Source organism: Mustela nigripes, chromosome X (genome assembly GCF_022355385.1).
Source record: "Mustela nigripes isolate SB6536 chromosome X, MUSNIG.SB6536, whole genome shotgun sequence".
Lineage (NCBI taxonomy): Eukaryota > Metazoa > Chordata > Mammalia > Carnivora > Mustelidae > Mustela > Mustela nigripes.
Window position 1 is genome coordinate 77,343,537 of NC_081575.1, and position 16,053 is coordinate 77,359,589.

The window sequence follows — 16,053 nt, forward strand, 5'->3', positions numbered from 1 at the left end:
CTCTTGGGTATAGAAATCCCTAATCCCTTTCCTCCAATGCTCCTGGCTACACTTTGCCTTTTAAGAAGCTCCTTAAAAGTTTATTCTTAGTATCCTAGTCTATACAAAGGTTAGATTCCAGTTGTGTACAAATCATTCCAAATCTTCAGTACATTTGGGAGCCTGCCCATCTAAATTAATCTACTGAGACAGCGTGAATCGTGGTGGTTAACAGCAATGGGATGTGGAACCATACTACCTGAGTGGAGTCCCACCTCTTGTCCCATTATGAGATCCTGGGCAGAAAACTTAACTTTACAGTGCCCCAGTTTTTTCATCTGATTAGAGTTTCTACCTACTTTTTAAGATTGTTGAAAACTCAACATGTTAACACATATAAAGCAACCTGGGAAATATTCAAAATACATTAGTCAACACCTATTCCCTTTGTGAATTAAATGATCAATCACCTCTTGGGCTGATCTGAAACTTCTAATGTAATTCTGGGTATACAAGAAACAGTAAGGGGAATTTATAACATATAATAATGGGTTAACATTTATAATCAAGACTCCTGCCAATCAATAAGAAAGATAAATTTATTTTTACTTTTTTGGTTTTGTGATACAGAAGGCCCTAGAAACCATTTCATCCAACCTTTTCTGTTAAGAAAGTGGGGCCTAGAGCGGGGAAGTATTTCCTAAGGTCCTGTGCCCAAACAAGTTCCCAAGTCAGGAGTAGAACACGGGGGACCTCATTTTCCCAGTCAAAGGCTTTGTTGTTGTTGTTGTTAATTGATCAATTTAACTTGACTAAAGAATGTGGTGTTCCAAATGATCTCAGAACCTTCAGAGTCTGAGAACTAGACCTTGGAAGAGATACAGCTCTTAATTTTAATGAGTCTCCTAATAAGTATTACTCTGCAAATGCTATTTTTTTTTCCTCAGCATTGGCTTTGCTAGCTATTGAGTTTTTTTTTTTCTATTTCTGACATTGCAGTATTACATCTTTTGTTACATCTTTAACTGAAGTATAATTAACATGCAGTGTTATAGTAGTTTCAGGTGTACAGTATAATAATTTAGTAAGTCCATGCATTTCTCAGTACTCATCTAGGTAAGTGTACACTTAATCCCCTCTACCTATTCTACACCTCCCCTCATCTGCCTCACCTCTGGCAACTACCAATTTATTTTCTGTATTTAAGACTGTTTTTTGTCTTTTTCTCTTTGTTTGCTTCTTAAATTCCACAAATGAGTGAAATCATATATTTGTTTTTCTCTGACTGATTTACTTATAATACTCTCAAGCTCCATCCATGTCATTGTAAATAGTAAGATCTCATTCTTTTTATGATTTTTACATCTGAGTAGTATTCCATTGTGTGTGTATAAGTATGTATGTGTATGTGTAGAGATTATACTCAGATCCATTAATCTATTGACGGATACCTGGGCTGCTTTCATATCTTAGCTTTGTAAATAAGGCTGCAATAAATATAGGGGTGTATATATCTTTTTTAGTTAGTGTTTTCATTTTCTTTGGGTAAATACCTAGTAGTGAAATTGCTGGATAATATGGTATTTCTATTTTTAATTTTTTGAGAAAACTCCATACTATTTTCCACAGAGGTTCCATCAATTTGCATTCCCACTAACAGTGTAAGATGGTTCCCTTTTTCCCCACATCCTTGCCAACACTTTTTATTTGTGTTTTTTATTTTAGCCATTCTGATAGATATAAGGTAATCTCATTTTGATTTTTTAAAAAGATTTCTTTATTTATTTGACAGACAGAGATCACAAGTAGGCAGAGAGGCAGGCAGAGAGAGAGAGAGAGAGGGAAGCAGGCTCCCCATGGAACAGAGAGCCTGATGTGGGGCTCCATCCCAGGACCCTGGGATCATGACTTGAGCGAAAGGCAGAGGCTTTAACCCACTGAGCCACCCAGGCGCCCCTCATTTTGATTTTCAATGCGAATAATCTTACATGTAAAGTTTCCATTGCCCACAGAGTAACAACATATTCCATATCCTAGTTGCTCCTTACATTCTCACTAGTCTCATAGGGAAACCAAGGTCTAGGCAGGGGAAGTAGCTTGTCCAAGGTAACTGAACCAGTCATATGAACCTCCATCTCTGTTTACAGTTTTGTCCTCATGACCCTGACAAGAGGCAGAAATGTAATTTTAGCAGCAGGAAATCTGAGATAGGAGGCTAGCAGGCTATTGGCAAGGTCTGAAAGGGTAAGCCTGGGGTCCAGGCTTGAAAATTCAAGTTAAAGTTGCCTAGAACTGGAACTAGCTAGCTGGTTGTTTATCGTTGATGTGTTGTTTTGTTTTACTTTGCTTTTGTGGTACGTGGGCTGTCTGGTTTTTGTTTGTTTGTTTGTTTACTCTGTTATCAACTTTGATCCTAGAACCAGGAAAACTAAACAAGCTTTGTGGAAAGTTCTCAGGATGGCTGTTCTAAATCAAGCTCCAACCTAATTCTCTAGCCATGTTTCTTTTTAGACCCCCATGCTTAAACTGTACTGGCTGACTCCGTGAGTTCCCAAACATAACATGACATGTACTTTTTACCTCTGAGCCTTTGCTCCACCTGAATTGCCTTCTCTTTCCTTCCATTCTCAATGAAATCTGACTCACTCCTCAAGAACTGGTTCAATGTTGCCTCTTCTGGGAACTTTTCCCTGTAACCTGAGACAGGCATTATCTTTGGTTCTCATATTGTCTATATGCTTCTATTTATCCGAGCACGTATCCACCAGTTTTTACTGGTATGCTTCCTTACTGGACTGTGAGTTCCTTGAGGATGGGGACTAGACCTCGATGATCTGTGATCAGTGTTTCCGGTGTCCAGCTCAAGTCCTAGCAAAGAGGAGACACTTGCTTAATGAGTAGTTGTACAATCTGTATCTCTCTTTCCTTGATGAGATGAACATATACACAAAGAATCCCCGTTCAGGAAGGTAAACATTATAACTGAGATCTATGCAGGGAATGGGGTGGGCAAACTAACTAGATCTGAAAGTAGAAGGAGGTATCTAGAAAGTTTCTCAACCCTGAATGTGGTAGAATAGAATAAACAAAATACGAAGTCCCCTACCCCGAAAAAGCCCAATTAACTGGTAGCAGAAAAAGAGTTCACTTTCACTCAGTATCAGAGACTCACTCAAGACCAAGATCTGAACCACGAATTCTAAAATGGGGTTAATTATAGGAAGAAAAAGCACACAGTGTGACTTCCTGAGGCCCATAGATCCTAACCATCCTCCAAAGTCAGGGGGTATGTAGGAGAATCCTATTAAACACATTATTAAGACCATACCCATGGGTTACAAAATCACAAATGGGGTATCTCTATTAGTAATTCTTGGGAGTGTGTGGGTATAAATGCATTTGTGAGGGGTAAGAGTATACAGGGGAGATTGGCCACATGCTTATAGTTTATGAGCTGATACGTGAGTATTAGGCCTTTTGTGGCAGCAGCTTAGGTACCACTTCCTTTGCAGCCATTGCCCTGGTTCACTATTCCCCCACTATATTCAACCCCATGCCTGGAGCCCAAGGCTCACTACATCCTAGTCCTAAGAGTGGCTCTCTACAGACCATAGTCACTGGGAGAAGAGCTGGAGGCCTGTGGGTGGTATTACCCATGGAGGCGATAGAAAAATACCAGGACCACTAATCTCAGACAGAGCATGGAAAACCTGAAACATCTCCAGAAATTTGGTTCCTGTTCTCCTACAGGAGACAAAACTCTGAAGGAGGTAGGCCAGGGACTTCAATTTCCATTTCAGTAAGGAGGTTATTGAAGCCCAGAGAAGGTGAACACCTTGTTCAAAGTGCCACAGCAAACCAGACCTACTTTATACACCATGGCGAGATATAATTCCTACCATCCAGATCACTCAAAACTGGAATAGATCGAAATAGAGAGACTTCTAAGGTGCTAAGGAAATTCCCTTTGGGTCAGTGTCCCACAAAGACAGGTTGGGATGGATGAGAGATAGATAGATGATAGATAGATAGATAGATAGATAATTAGATATAGATATTGTCTTTCCCCCAATTCTCCCATACCCTTTAAGGCACACTTCAAGTAACCCTATATAAAGAAAAATTACCAGAGAGCCTAAAGAATGGATTTGGATTTGTGTACCTCTATCTATTTCCCCTTCTGTCTCACATACCTGTTCTCCTAGAGGTTTTTTCTTCCATCACTAATTATCCAACACACAGCTTTCTTGCATTTAGACCTTCAAAGCAGGTACAGAGATGGCATCAAAGAGGGAGTCTGGAGGCGTTGGTTGGTTCCTTGAAAAGGCTGTGGAAGTACCCTTGATAAGAGGTGTATGCGCGCACTCTGTTGAAATACCAGCTGTGTTAGTTGTCAAGGAAGTTCCTGAGCCATCCAGAGCCTTTTTTCATCAGGCCAACCATGTGTTAACCTTGCCCCAAAGGTCAGAACTAATATTAACAAGCAACTGCAGAATGAGGAAATTAAAACCAGCAATGTAGACAGGCAAGATCTGGATTTCCTCGGGGCTGAGCTGCAGGTTGGTCTTCAGTGTAAATGGGCACGCTCTCTTACTAGACAGTGATTTGGCAATATGAAGCAAGAGCAATAAAAATGTTAATTTCCTTTGTCCTAGTTATCCCACTCCTGGGACTCAATCCTGAGCCAATAACCACCAAAGCATGAAAAACCAAAATTTTTACTTTGATTGTAGAGCTATTTAGCTTGATGGCAACAACTGGAAGGTAACCTTAAGTCTTCTTGGAGGAAAAGCAGCTCTTTGCACCTTTTACGCAGACATTGAGGATGATGGCTCTAAGGCTATGGAATTCTGGGGAAAAAATTATGCTTGCAGTTTGGAGTGAGAAACCTAAGAATGCAAAGCCATGCTTTTCCTTGGACATTAGGCATGTCTATTATTCCTATTTTTGTGTTGTCAAAAACAAGTCACTAATCTGTTGCTTTTGCATTTGCCCTGTGTTTGCTTATTCCCTTAGAAAATAGTTATCGACTCCTAATATATGTTGTGCCCTAGATTAGAGGATGGGGCTAACAAGATAAAATCAGGTATGGTCATTGCTCTATGGAGCACCTGGGTGGTTCAGTCCGGTAAGTGTCTGCCTTCCCTAAGGTTATGATCAAGTCCCACACTGGGCTTCCTGCCCAGCTGGGAGTCCACTTCTCCCTCTCCCTCTGCAGCGCCCTCTGCTGCTCCCCTGCTTGTGTGCGTGCACTCTCTCTCCCTCAATTTTTTTTTAAAAGACATGGTAATTGCTCTCAAGTTGCTGGCAGTTGTGTGACAAAAACAGAAATCAATGGTAGCTGTGCATTCAGATAAGTGCTGTGGCAGAATGGACCAGAGCGTGCTGTGGGGACCCAGAGGAAAAAATCTAACTGGGGAGGTGTGTGGGTGTTAGGAAAAACTTATTCAGGAAAGTATTCCTTGGGCTGATTAAGATAGGCTTTGAATTCTGGCTCTACCACTTCTGTGCGACTGGGGTGAATTCACTCATTTTGTCATATTTAGCTTTAATACCCCTTACAGGGTTGTCCAGAGAATGAAACAAATAATGCATATGGAAAAGCCATGGGGTACATTGGGAGACAGTGCTGCTCTGGAGCTTGGGTAGCCCACTTAAATACCCTGGGCCTCGCTTTTACTCATCTGAGAAATGGAGCCACGAAAAAGTTATGTTGGGCCATGTCCTTAGGAATGTTAAGAGGCCCAAGACAAATAATGGCTATAGGGTGGGCATGAGACAGCTTCCTCTCTTCCCCTCCCCTTGCTCTATAAAACCAGGGGCCTTCTCCTAAGTCTAATTCCACTGGAGCACTTCTTACTGCTCCCTCTAGCTGCACAGTTCCCTTCGAGCTTCCCCTCTCCCACACAAGCACTGTTACAGCGATTACTCCCAGGATGCCAGAGGCGCACTTGGAGGTAAGGTCAGTTGCACTGGGGGCGGGGCTTCGGTTGCCGCGCGGTTTCGTATAAGGTTCTGCGGCTTAAAAAGTGGCGAAGCCCTATCTGGAAGTAATTGGAAGCACAACGGGCTCCCGTGGGCCGCACGTAAAGGCAGACAGACTCTGACGCTTGGGCCACTTTGAGCGGGAGGAGGAGGGGCCTAGGTGAAGGACTTTCTCTTGCATTCGTTCCTCCTAGGCGTCTGCACCACCCCATCAAGTTCCGCTCCTCCCGCCAATGAGAACTGGGGGGATCGAAGCCCCGCCCCACTTGCGCCAAGAGCTTTGTGGCGCGCAGGAGAACGCATGCGCTAATGCATGCGGAAGGCGGGATTTGACCAACTCGGGAGTGGGTGGGGTGTCCAGCCATCCTGTGTCCCCTGGGTTGGGCGCTGACTGTGAGGTGTTGCAGTTCGCTGTTGAGATGTTGCGGGTGGTGAGCTGGAACATCAATGGGATCCGGAGCCCCCTGCAAGGGATGGTATACGAGGAGCCCAGCAACTGTGCCGCCATGGCCGTGGGGCGCATTTTGGACAAGCTGGATGCCGACATCGTCTGCCTTCAGGAGACCAAAGTGACCAGTGAGCGCTCAAAAATCCAGGATCCCTATCATACTTTATCTTTTACACTAACTTTTGTCCCCTACTTAATCTCATTTTACTTCACCATTTCTCTATCCGTAGAGTCCTCCTCTTAGTCCCAGTTCAGAATCCTGATCTCCTCCCCCTAAACCCCTATTTCTCACTACAGCTTGATGTCTTAATTCCTGCTTCATCTCCTGTCGTCAGCAGAGCTTTAATTCCCTAACCCGTGCAACCTTCATCCTGGCACAGATCCCTTAATTCCTACTCATTCTCCTGCCCCTGCTCAGTACCCCGGATTTCCTCCTCGTCACACACTGTCCAGCTTCAACTCCCAAATTAGATTCCCCAATTCTCTTTCGCTGCCTCGAGCTCAGATCCTTTAATTCCCACCCCATCTTTGACCCCAGCTCAGACTCTCTGATTTCTTCCTTTTTACTTCACCATCTCGGATCCTCAGGTCTCCCCTCAGATCCCCTAGAGCTCTACCACCATTTCTCCTTCCCAGCCTCAGAACCTCTTATCATTTCTATCTCATGTCCCACACAGAGATTAGATCCCCTGATTGTCTCTCTCCCACCCTAGCTCAACAACCCCCATTCCTTTCCTCTCTCTTACACCCCCCTCTAAGACCCTCTAACAACTTTTTCTCCATCCCCAGTTTAGATCCTCTAATTACCTCCCTCTCCTACCTCATATCCCCAGCTCGGATTCCCAGTTTTCTCTCCCATATTCCATTTCCCACCTCCAGCTCCCTCCTTTCACCTAATCACTAGCTTCCTCCCACCTAATTTCCCTCCTCCCATTCCATAGCCTTCCTCCTTCTTATTCTTATATCAATTCCCTCTCTAGTCCCCACCTTTCTAGTTCCTCCTCTAATCACTGATACTTCCTTTCCCTCCCAACTCTGGCTCTGATGTGTGCAATGAATTCCAGACCTTTGTGTCTGGGGCCCTACCTTTATCTTTGACACAATCTTACATTTTTTTTTGTAGGGGATGTGCTGAGAGAGCCTCTGGCTATCATTGAGGGCTATAACTCCTATTTCAGCTTCAGCCGCAACCGCAGTGGCTATTCTGGTAAATGGGGCTTTCTGGGAACTGTAAATTAGTGATGGCGGCAGGTTGGGGGTGAAAGGGTTTCTAGTATTGAATAAAGTAATAAGAAACTCAGGTTTTTACTTTTAAATTTCTTTTGAAGTTACAAAGCTGCTTTTAATACTTTGGGGTGAGTCCCACAGGAATAAAAAAACACTGGGAAAGGGTACCCCCACGGCTCCCAGGATGGCCCAGGGGTAGAGAGGCTACCTGAGGGGAAGGAAGCACAAAAGGGATCCACTGCAGACTTAGGGCAAAAGGAATGCCATTGGTGCTGGGACCTGTGAGCACTACAGGAGAAAACATGAGCGTGGTGGGCCTGGCTCCAGATACACAGGGGAGGCCTAGAGGCTTAGATATGAGGCTTAAAGCTACTTGGGTTCCTCCTTCTTGTTTGCCTTTTTCTGCTTCTGCTGAACGATCTCTTATTCCCTCTGCTTGCACATATCAGCAGAAAGCCTGTCACCTTGGTACTTCCCCTTAAACTAGTAGCTCTGCTTTTTCATATTCTTCTGGCGGTTGAGCTAACACTGGTTACCATGGGTCATGGCGACCGCAGGAGCTCTGGCCTACCTCTGTTGCATCCCCTCACTCTGTCTGATGTTGCAGGCCCCCAGGCTTTTAGTCCACAGAACTAAAAGTCACATAAAGCTATGTGAAGGATAGTTTTTATGTGTAAAATTATCCTATTTGACTTGGAAAGCACAGTCAGTCATGTGGTAGTTAATTGTATGAGCTCTGGAGCCAGACTGCCAGGGTTTGAATCCTACCTCACTTCCTTGCTGTGTACCCTCTGGCAAGTTAATCAGCATTTTTATGCATCAAGTTTCTCAGCTGAGAAATGGAGATAATGCTTACCTCCTACAGCTAGTACAGGCATACCTTGTTTTGTAATTATGTGTATGTTTATATATAGATATACGTATAAACTTAAATGTAAATAAGTATGTAACAAATATATGAATTTATATATCTATATGTGTTAAGCACTTTATTATGTTTTACAGATATTGCATATTTTATAAATTGAAGGGTTTTATGGCAACCCTGTATTGCAGATGTCTTGACACCATTTTTCCTGCAACATTTGCTCACTTCATGTTTCTTTGTCACTTTTTGGTAATTCTTACAATATTTTAAACTTTTTTTATCATATTTGTTATGGTGATCTGTGATCAGTGCTTGCAACTTCCTGAAAGCTCAGATGACAGCATTTTTTAGCAATAAAATGTTTTTTAATTAAGGCATACACATTTTTTAGACATAATGTTATTGCACATTTAATAGACTACAGTGCAGTAACAACATAACTTCTATTTTCCCTGGGAAACCAAAATATTCATTTGACTTGCTTTATTACAATACTTGTTTTTTTGGTGTTCTGGAACTGAACTTGCAATATACTGAGGTATGCCTGTATAAGGATTAAACAGATTAGTCCATGTGATGATAATAATAGCTAACACTTTTTGAGCACTTACCACGTGTTCATGTAAGACACTTAGACTAGTAGCTATTATTGTTCTGTGGCTTTTTAATTTTTTAAGACTTTATTTATTTGACAGAGAGAGGGAACACAAGCAGGGGGAGCAGCAGCAGGAGCAGGGACCCCGATTCGGGGCTCCATCCCAGAACCCTGGGATCATGACCTGAGCGGAAGGCAGATGCTTAACTGATTGAACCATCCACGTGCCCCCTTGTGGCTTTTTTAGATGAAGGAACTGACATTCCAGGATTTGAGTAGAATTGCCTCAGTCTATCGGGAGCCATCCATGGCCCTGGAGTTGAGAGAGTTGCCACACTAGATGAAGATGATTTGGGGGACCTATGTGGGGGCAATAAGATATGTAATAGGCTATTGGCTTCTAGGCACATTCAGAGTATCCTATCTTCCTCCAGGTGTAGCCACATTCTGTAAGGACAGCGCTACCCCCATGGCTGCTGAAGAAGGCCTGAGTGGCCTACTTGCCACTCATGTTGGGGACGTGGGTTGCTATGGAAACATGGATGAATTCACCCAAGAGGAGCTTCGGGCTCTGGATAGTGAGGGCCGGGCCCTCCTCACACAACACAAGATCCGGTAAGAGCCCACATCCCCCTGTCACTGAGCACTGTTGCTTCTACTGTTAGTATGGTGATTCTGAAGCTCACCTTAACAAACATATATTCATCATGGAAAATGTCCCACATTTGCCTTTCTTGGACTCTAGTTCTGGCTGGGTTACTCACTGTGTGACCTTGGGCAAATCATGTTCCCCTGTGAGGTTTGAGTTCCCCATCTCTACAAAGGGGAACTGGCTGGGAGGTTCAGCTCTCTTATTACCACAGGCACATCAAATGCAACTTAGCAGCTCATTGCCCCAAGTTGCTGTCTTTCTGGATGTCCTGTTGTGAATGGAAGCACCATCACCTGGTTTACCTGGATGTTATCCTAGTGCCCCCTCCCTGCCTTACCTGTAGTCAGTCCCCAAGTCCTGTGCATGCCAGTACATTCATGTCTTTCTGTCCCCTTCTTCACATCCATCCTACAGGCAACATTAAGTGGAAGCCACGTGGTGTGGGGGGAAAGGAGGCTTGGAAATGACTTTTTCTTGTGTTTTGGGGGGTGGTCTCTTCTCAGCACATGGGAAGGGAAAGAGAAGACCTTGACCCTAATCAACGTGTACTGTCCCCATGCGGATGCTGGGAAACCTGAGCGGCTGTCCTTTAAAATGCGCTTTTATCGCTTGCTGCAGATCAGAGCTGAAGCCCTCCTGGCAGCTGGCAGGTATTGTAAGCCTGAGTACTTTAGCTTGTTCTAGGTGCCCAACCCATTTAGGTGTCAAGCTCTATTGGAAGGATATGGGATCTTTGTCTTTTGAGTTCCTTTATAGCCTTGTTGGAGATATCAGCGTGCCTACCTGAATGGGCTCTGCACTGTATGAGCTGTGAGGACAGGTAAAGTGATATAGATATGGGTTTTGTACTTAGATACCTCTAAACACCTTTCCTGGCTCCTTTTACTCACGATGAGTCCCGAGGTTAGTTCTGCTTTATTTTCTTTTGTTAAGTGAGTGTATGAATCCCTACTACAGAGTAGTTTTAAGGATGAAATGAGATGAAGAAGCTAAAGTGCCCAGGAGCAAATGAAAAGTCTTGTCTGAGGGAAGGACAGGAAAGTGAGGGTGGGTTAGAGTAATCAAGGGATACTTCCTAAGAGAAGTACCTGGCCTCAACTTTGCAGGACTAGAAAGAAACCATTAGGTAGAGATAAGTGAGATGGTCATGTCATATAGGGAATGATGTCATCTTTGGAGATCAGGATTGGATTGGTCAGGTATAAAACTTAGCAATATTATGGTAAGATTGGAGCTGTGCATTGCTATGGGCTCCCACTTTGGCCTTAAAATGTGAGGAGGGGTTGATCTGAGTTCTTGGGCCTAGAGGACAGTAGATGGGCCAGGACTAATGCTTCCCTTGCTTGAGTGTCTAGTTGATAATCCCATGTCATGTTTTTTAGCCATGTGATCATTCTGGGTGACCTGAATACAGCCCACCGCCCCATTGACCACTGGGATGCAGTCAACGTGGTAAGGCTCTTCTAGGCCCCTTTCCTCACTTCCGACTGTAGTTCTGTTTAGCCAGCCAACCAATGCTAGATTTTGGGTCCAAGGGTAGCTGCCTTCGTGGAAAAGCAGAGCTTAGTTTGAAATAACTTCTCAAAGCACTGAAGATTGTTCATTCACACAGGAAACATTACTGTCTTGCCCTTGACTTGGTCATGAGCCATGTGCTGAGGACTCAGTTACCAGTCAGTTCTGGCTCTTGTCCCCTCAGAGGTTTCAGCATGGTGGGGGGGCGGTGGACTTACAACCAGCCAATTATAGAAAGATATCTTCAGAGCTGAAGCAGAGATGGCAGTCTAGGGGAGCCTGGAGAAATGGGATTCCTGGGCCAGTCTAGACATTAGGGAGGCATCTGAAAGTAGTTTAATTTTTTTAAATTAACATATAATGTATTATTTTTTTCAGGGATACAGGTCTGTGATTCATCAGTCTTACACAATTCACAGCACTCACCATAGCACATACCCTCCCCAATGTCCATCACCCAGCCACCCCATCCTACGCAACCCCCTCCCCTCCAGCAACACTTAGTTTGTTTCCTGAGATTAAGAGTCTCTTATGGTTTGTCTCCCTCTCTGGTTTCATCTTGTTTATGAAAATGGTTGAATTTTAAAAGATGAGTAAAACAGAGCTTTGGGGTGGGGGAAGCAAAGCATTCTAGCTTAAGCAAAGGCTGCAAGGTGAGAATTTGCTTGGTATGCATGGTGAACTGCAAGTACCATTCTTGTTAGGGGTTGACAGGAGAAGGTAAGTGAGTGGCAGGAGATGGGGTGGGAAAGTCCTTTGGGGACCAGATTTTGAGGTCCTTGAATTCCACATTGCCTTGATCATTTCCCTAATACACTGTTTCCTGCTCGTGACCTTTAAATACTTCCCTGTTACCTCTGCAATACAGAGAAAACATCTAGGCCTGGCATCGAAGGCTTTTTAATCTCCATTTCCATCTTCAGTACCCCTACATACTTTGTCCACTCCAGCTAGGTTATCTCCTCTCAGCCCATTGAAAAAGTTATTTTCATTTTTATTTTTCTCACTGTACCCTCTCTTTTGTTGTTGTTGCTGTTGTATGAATCTTTCATCTTTGAGTCCCTCTAGGCCAGTGGTTCTCATTCCCTGACAGCACATTAGAGCAAGGAGCTTTTATAAGAATGTTAATACCTTGGTGCCACCCTAGGGATGCCTGGGTGGCTCAGTTGGTTAAGCGGCTGCCTTCAGCTTGGGTCATGATTCCAAGGTCCTGGGATCAAGTCCCACATTGGGCTCCTTGCACTGGAGAGCCTACTTATCCCTCTCCCTCTGTCCCGTTCATGTGCACGTGCTCTCTCTCCACCCCCCGTGTCAAATAAATAAATAAAATATTTTTCAAAAATACCTTGGTGCCACCCTAGACCAATTAAATTAGAATCTGTTGGTTGTGGGGCCAGGGTAGCAGTATGTTTTACAAGGTTCCAGATTGATTTTCTTGTACAGTCAGGCTTCAGAACTACTGCCCTAGAATCTACAAACCGGTTCTCAGCTTGTTCACGAGGGGAGCGATCAGTAACTTAGGCTGGTATAGTCTAACTCAGCATTGGGCTTAGCTCAGAGAAGGGGCTGTAGGAAGAGTCTTTTGATTAACTTAGAGAAGAGCTACATAAACAGATGTGGCTCCAAGTAGGGAAAGTGAACAGAAATGAGATAATGAAAGAATGGTGGTGGTAGTGTGACAGGGAAGAGAGTGTACATTACAAAGTACAAGCCTTCAGTCCCTGCCTACCTTATTTCTCATCGGGCATTAACTCAGTCTGTTCTTTCTCCTTCCTGCAATAGTGTCATATAACTTTATGCCTTTTCTTCCTCATTCAGAACTATCATAGATCTCTCAAGTGCACCTCTTACGTTCTTCCTGCCAGGAAAAGACTAATAGTATCAGATCACATGACAAACACAGTCTTTTCAAAATAGCAAAATATGTCCACTTCCCAAAAGCCTGGCTTTTCTAGTCTTCATCTCCCTAAATAACACTATCATCTCCTTGGCTACTCCATCGAGAAGCCTGGGAATTGTGTTAATATTGTCTTTCTTCTCTACAGTACCCACAATCAATGGGTACTGTTGATTTTAGTTCAAAATCATCTCTTAATTTCGTTTTTATTTGTCTCCTCTGGCTCTACCCTAGTCTAAGTGATTATCATCTCTTGCTTATATAGACTATGATAGTTATCTCCTGCTGGTCTGCTGGTCCCCAGTCTGGTCTCCCTTTGTCTTTTGAGTTCATGCTTCCTCTCTCCACAGGCCCATTACAGAGGTTGCAATCACAATTTATAACACCCTCTGCCTGGGTTGCTCCTGCTCAGCCTTAACTTTCCAGCTCCAGATCACTTTCTGAAAGGAAGCCTCATTGATCCCTTGGATGAGCTCAGGTTCCCACTTTGTCTCTAGTACCATGCCTGGCACATAATCAGTGTTGTTTAAACGTTTTTTTCATTGAGTGAGTGGGTGGGCCAGATGGATAGGATGGATGGATAAGCCAAAGGAAGTAATTAGGTATGGATTTCTGGAACTCCTCAGCTAAGGAGTTTGTGGGGGAGAGAGGAGATGGTCTGTGAGGCCTTTGACACCCACAAAATAAGCCAGATAGTTCTAGAGGGTTTAAATGAAAAGGTAGCAGTTTTCTTACCTCCTAATCCCAGTCCTACTTCCGAGAGATAACCACCTTTAACTTCCTGCTTTCCATCCTTTTGGTGAGCAGTTCTGAGAATTGCTTTGATTAAGCAAACAACAAGCTTTCAGATTTAACATTTAATCCCAGCTCTGCCAGTTGTGGGCCATGTGACCCTGAGTAATAATCTTTTTTGGGACACTCACATTTTCTTATCTTAAAAATGAAGCAGTTAGTCTAAGTCTCTTCCAGTTTTAGGCATCTAGTTTTGCCTCTGTCTCATCCCTCTCCTTCTTCCCCAGGAATGCTTTGAAGAGGACCCAGGGCGCAAGTGGATGGATGGCTTGCTCAGTAACCTAGGATGCCAGGCTGGGTCCCCTATACGGCCCTTCATTGACAGCTACCGCTGCTTCCAGCCAAAGCAGGAGGGTGCATTCACCTGCTGGTCTGCAGTCAGTGGGGCCCGCCACCTGAATTATGGCTCCCGGCTTGACTATGTGCTGGGGGACCGGACCCTGGTAATAGACACCTTCCAGGACTCCTTCCGGCTGCCTGAGGTGATGGGCTCTGATCATTGTCCCGTGGGTGCAGTCTTGAGTGTGTCCTCTGTGCCAGCAAAACAGTGCCCACCTCTATGCACCCGCTTCCTCCCCGAGTTTGCAGGTACCCAGCTCAAGATTCTTCGCTTCCTAGTTCATCTCAAACAAGATCCTGTGTTCAAGCAATCAACACTGCGACTCAGCAAACAAACCCGGATACAGATGCACCAAAACAAAGCCTGTGTGCGTTCAACCAGGCCTCGGCCAAGTAAGGCTGACCCCAGCAGAGGCCAGAAAAACCTGACAAGCTACTTCCAGCCATCTTCTAATTGTCCCCAAGCTTCTCCTATCTCGGAGCTGCGTAGTGTGGTTGCCCTCATGACCCCAAAGACTCCAGAAGAGGAGGTGATGACAAAAGTGGTGGAGGGGCCAGCCAGTGCTTCAGAGGCCAAGGATGAAAAGGAGGTACGGACTTCTTTTTGGAAGTCTGTGCTGCGGGGGCCCTTGCCCATGCCCCTGTGTGGGGGTCACAGGGAGCCATGTGTGATGCGAACCGTGAAGAAGCCAGGACCCAATCTGGGCCGCCACTTCTATATGTGTGCCAGGCCCCAGGGTCCTCCCACTGACCCTTCCTCCCGCTGCAACTTCTTCCTCTGGAGCAGGCCCAGCTGAACCAACCCAAAGTACAGATGTCTGGCATGGTCAACCCTGTACATAATCTGAAGCTAGCTCCCTTCTAAGCTGCCTCTTTCTTCCCCAAGGACGTCTCCTCCTCTTCCACTTTCCTGACGAACCTTTTTCCTCTTCCTCTTCAAGCCCTCTCTGATTCTTTTTCCTGCCTGGCTCCTCCTCATTGGTGAGCTTCTTATTCCTTAATGCTGTGACCCAGTTCCCCACTCCACTTCCTACCTTCCTGTCAGAAGTGCACAGGAACAAGTTACCCCAGGAAGTTGGTTTTAAACCCTTCTCTTTCTTGCTGAGAAATATATCTGTGCCTGAATAAAGTCTGTATTTTTGTTTTAGTACATAATGTCATGTAGACATTTTGGATGTGCTTCATGAAGTTGAGTCAGACATTACCTCAACACTAGGTTTAACAGCTGCCTGTAGCCTGATAATACAACTTCTAGGAAGGGGGGAAGAAGGAGGAGTGGTACTACCATAAACATGCTCTGTAGAGTTGTAAAGATTCCCTACACGGCTGAGGTTAGATCAGCAAAAGAGGTGGCTCTGGTGTGTTAGAAAGCTCAGGTGGGTTGCATATCCTTAAACCAGATCTTCCCAACTGCTGTGTCCCACAGCTGCTACAAAATGGCTTATAGTGGGAAGAAATGGCCCTGGAGTTGACAGGTAGAACACAAATGTCAGCAGAGAGTACCTCCTAAGGAGGTAGTAACATTCGTTCACCCAGGTGCGCCATGCAAATGTTTTCTGTGCACTATGACCTGTAAAGATTGGGAGCATTTCCTTGAAAGAGTTCGTTATAGCCAAGTATTTTTCCTACCTTGGAAAATAGAGCTGGTAGGTCCTTTCTATAGGGTTTCCAGGTTTACCAGTGAAAAGTCAATCCCTCGATTTTTGTTGAAACTATTGGGAAGGAGCCATTTCAAATAAACCTGCTAAGTGTCTCA

General features: G+C 44.5%; 1 protein-coding gene and 1 pseudogene across 1 annotated transcript; one reads left to right on the top strand and one right to left on the bottom strand.

Moving 5' to 3' along the window:
• Positions 1 to 6,286: 6,286 nt before the first annotated feature.
• APEX2 (apurinic/apyrimidinic endodeoxyribonuclease 2) lies at positions 6,287 to 15,444 on the top strand. The gene is made up of 6 exons (XM_059386062.1): positions 6,287 to 6,540; positions 7,536 to 7,619; positions 9,537 to 9,717; positions 10,258 to 10,404; positions 11,137 to 11,206; positions 14,186 to 15,444. Exons 1-6 carry the CDS (start codon positions 6,384 to 6,386, stop codon positions 15,092 to 15,094), a joined length of 1,548 nt encoding a protein of 515 aa, XP_059242045.1. The 5' UTR covers positions 6,287 to 6,383; the 3' UTR covers positions 15,095 to 15,444.
• On the bottom strand, positions 8,009 to 8,185 carry LOC132007516 (small EDRK-rich factor 2-like; annotated as a pseudogene).
• Positions 15,445 to 16,053: the final 609 nt, after the last annotated feature.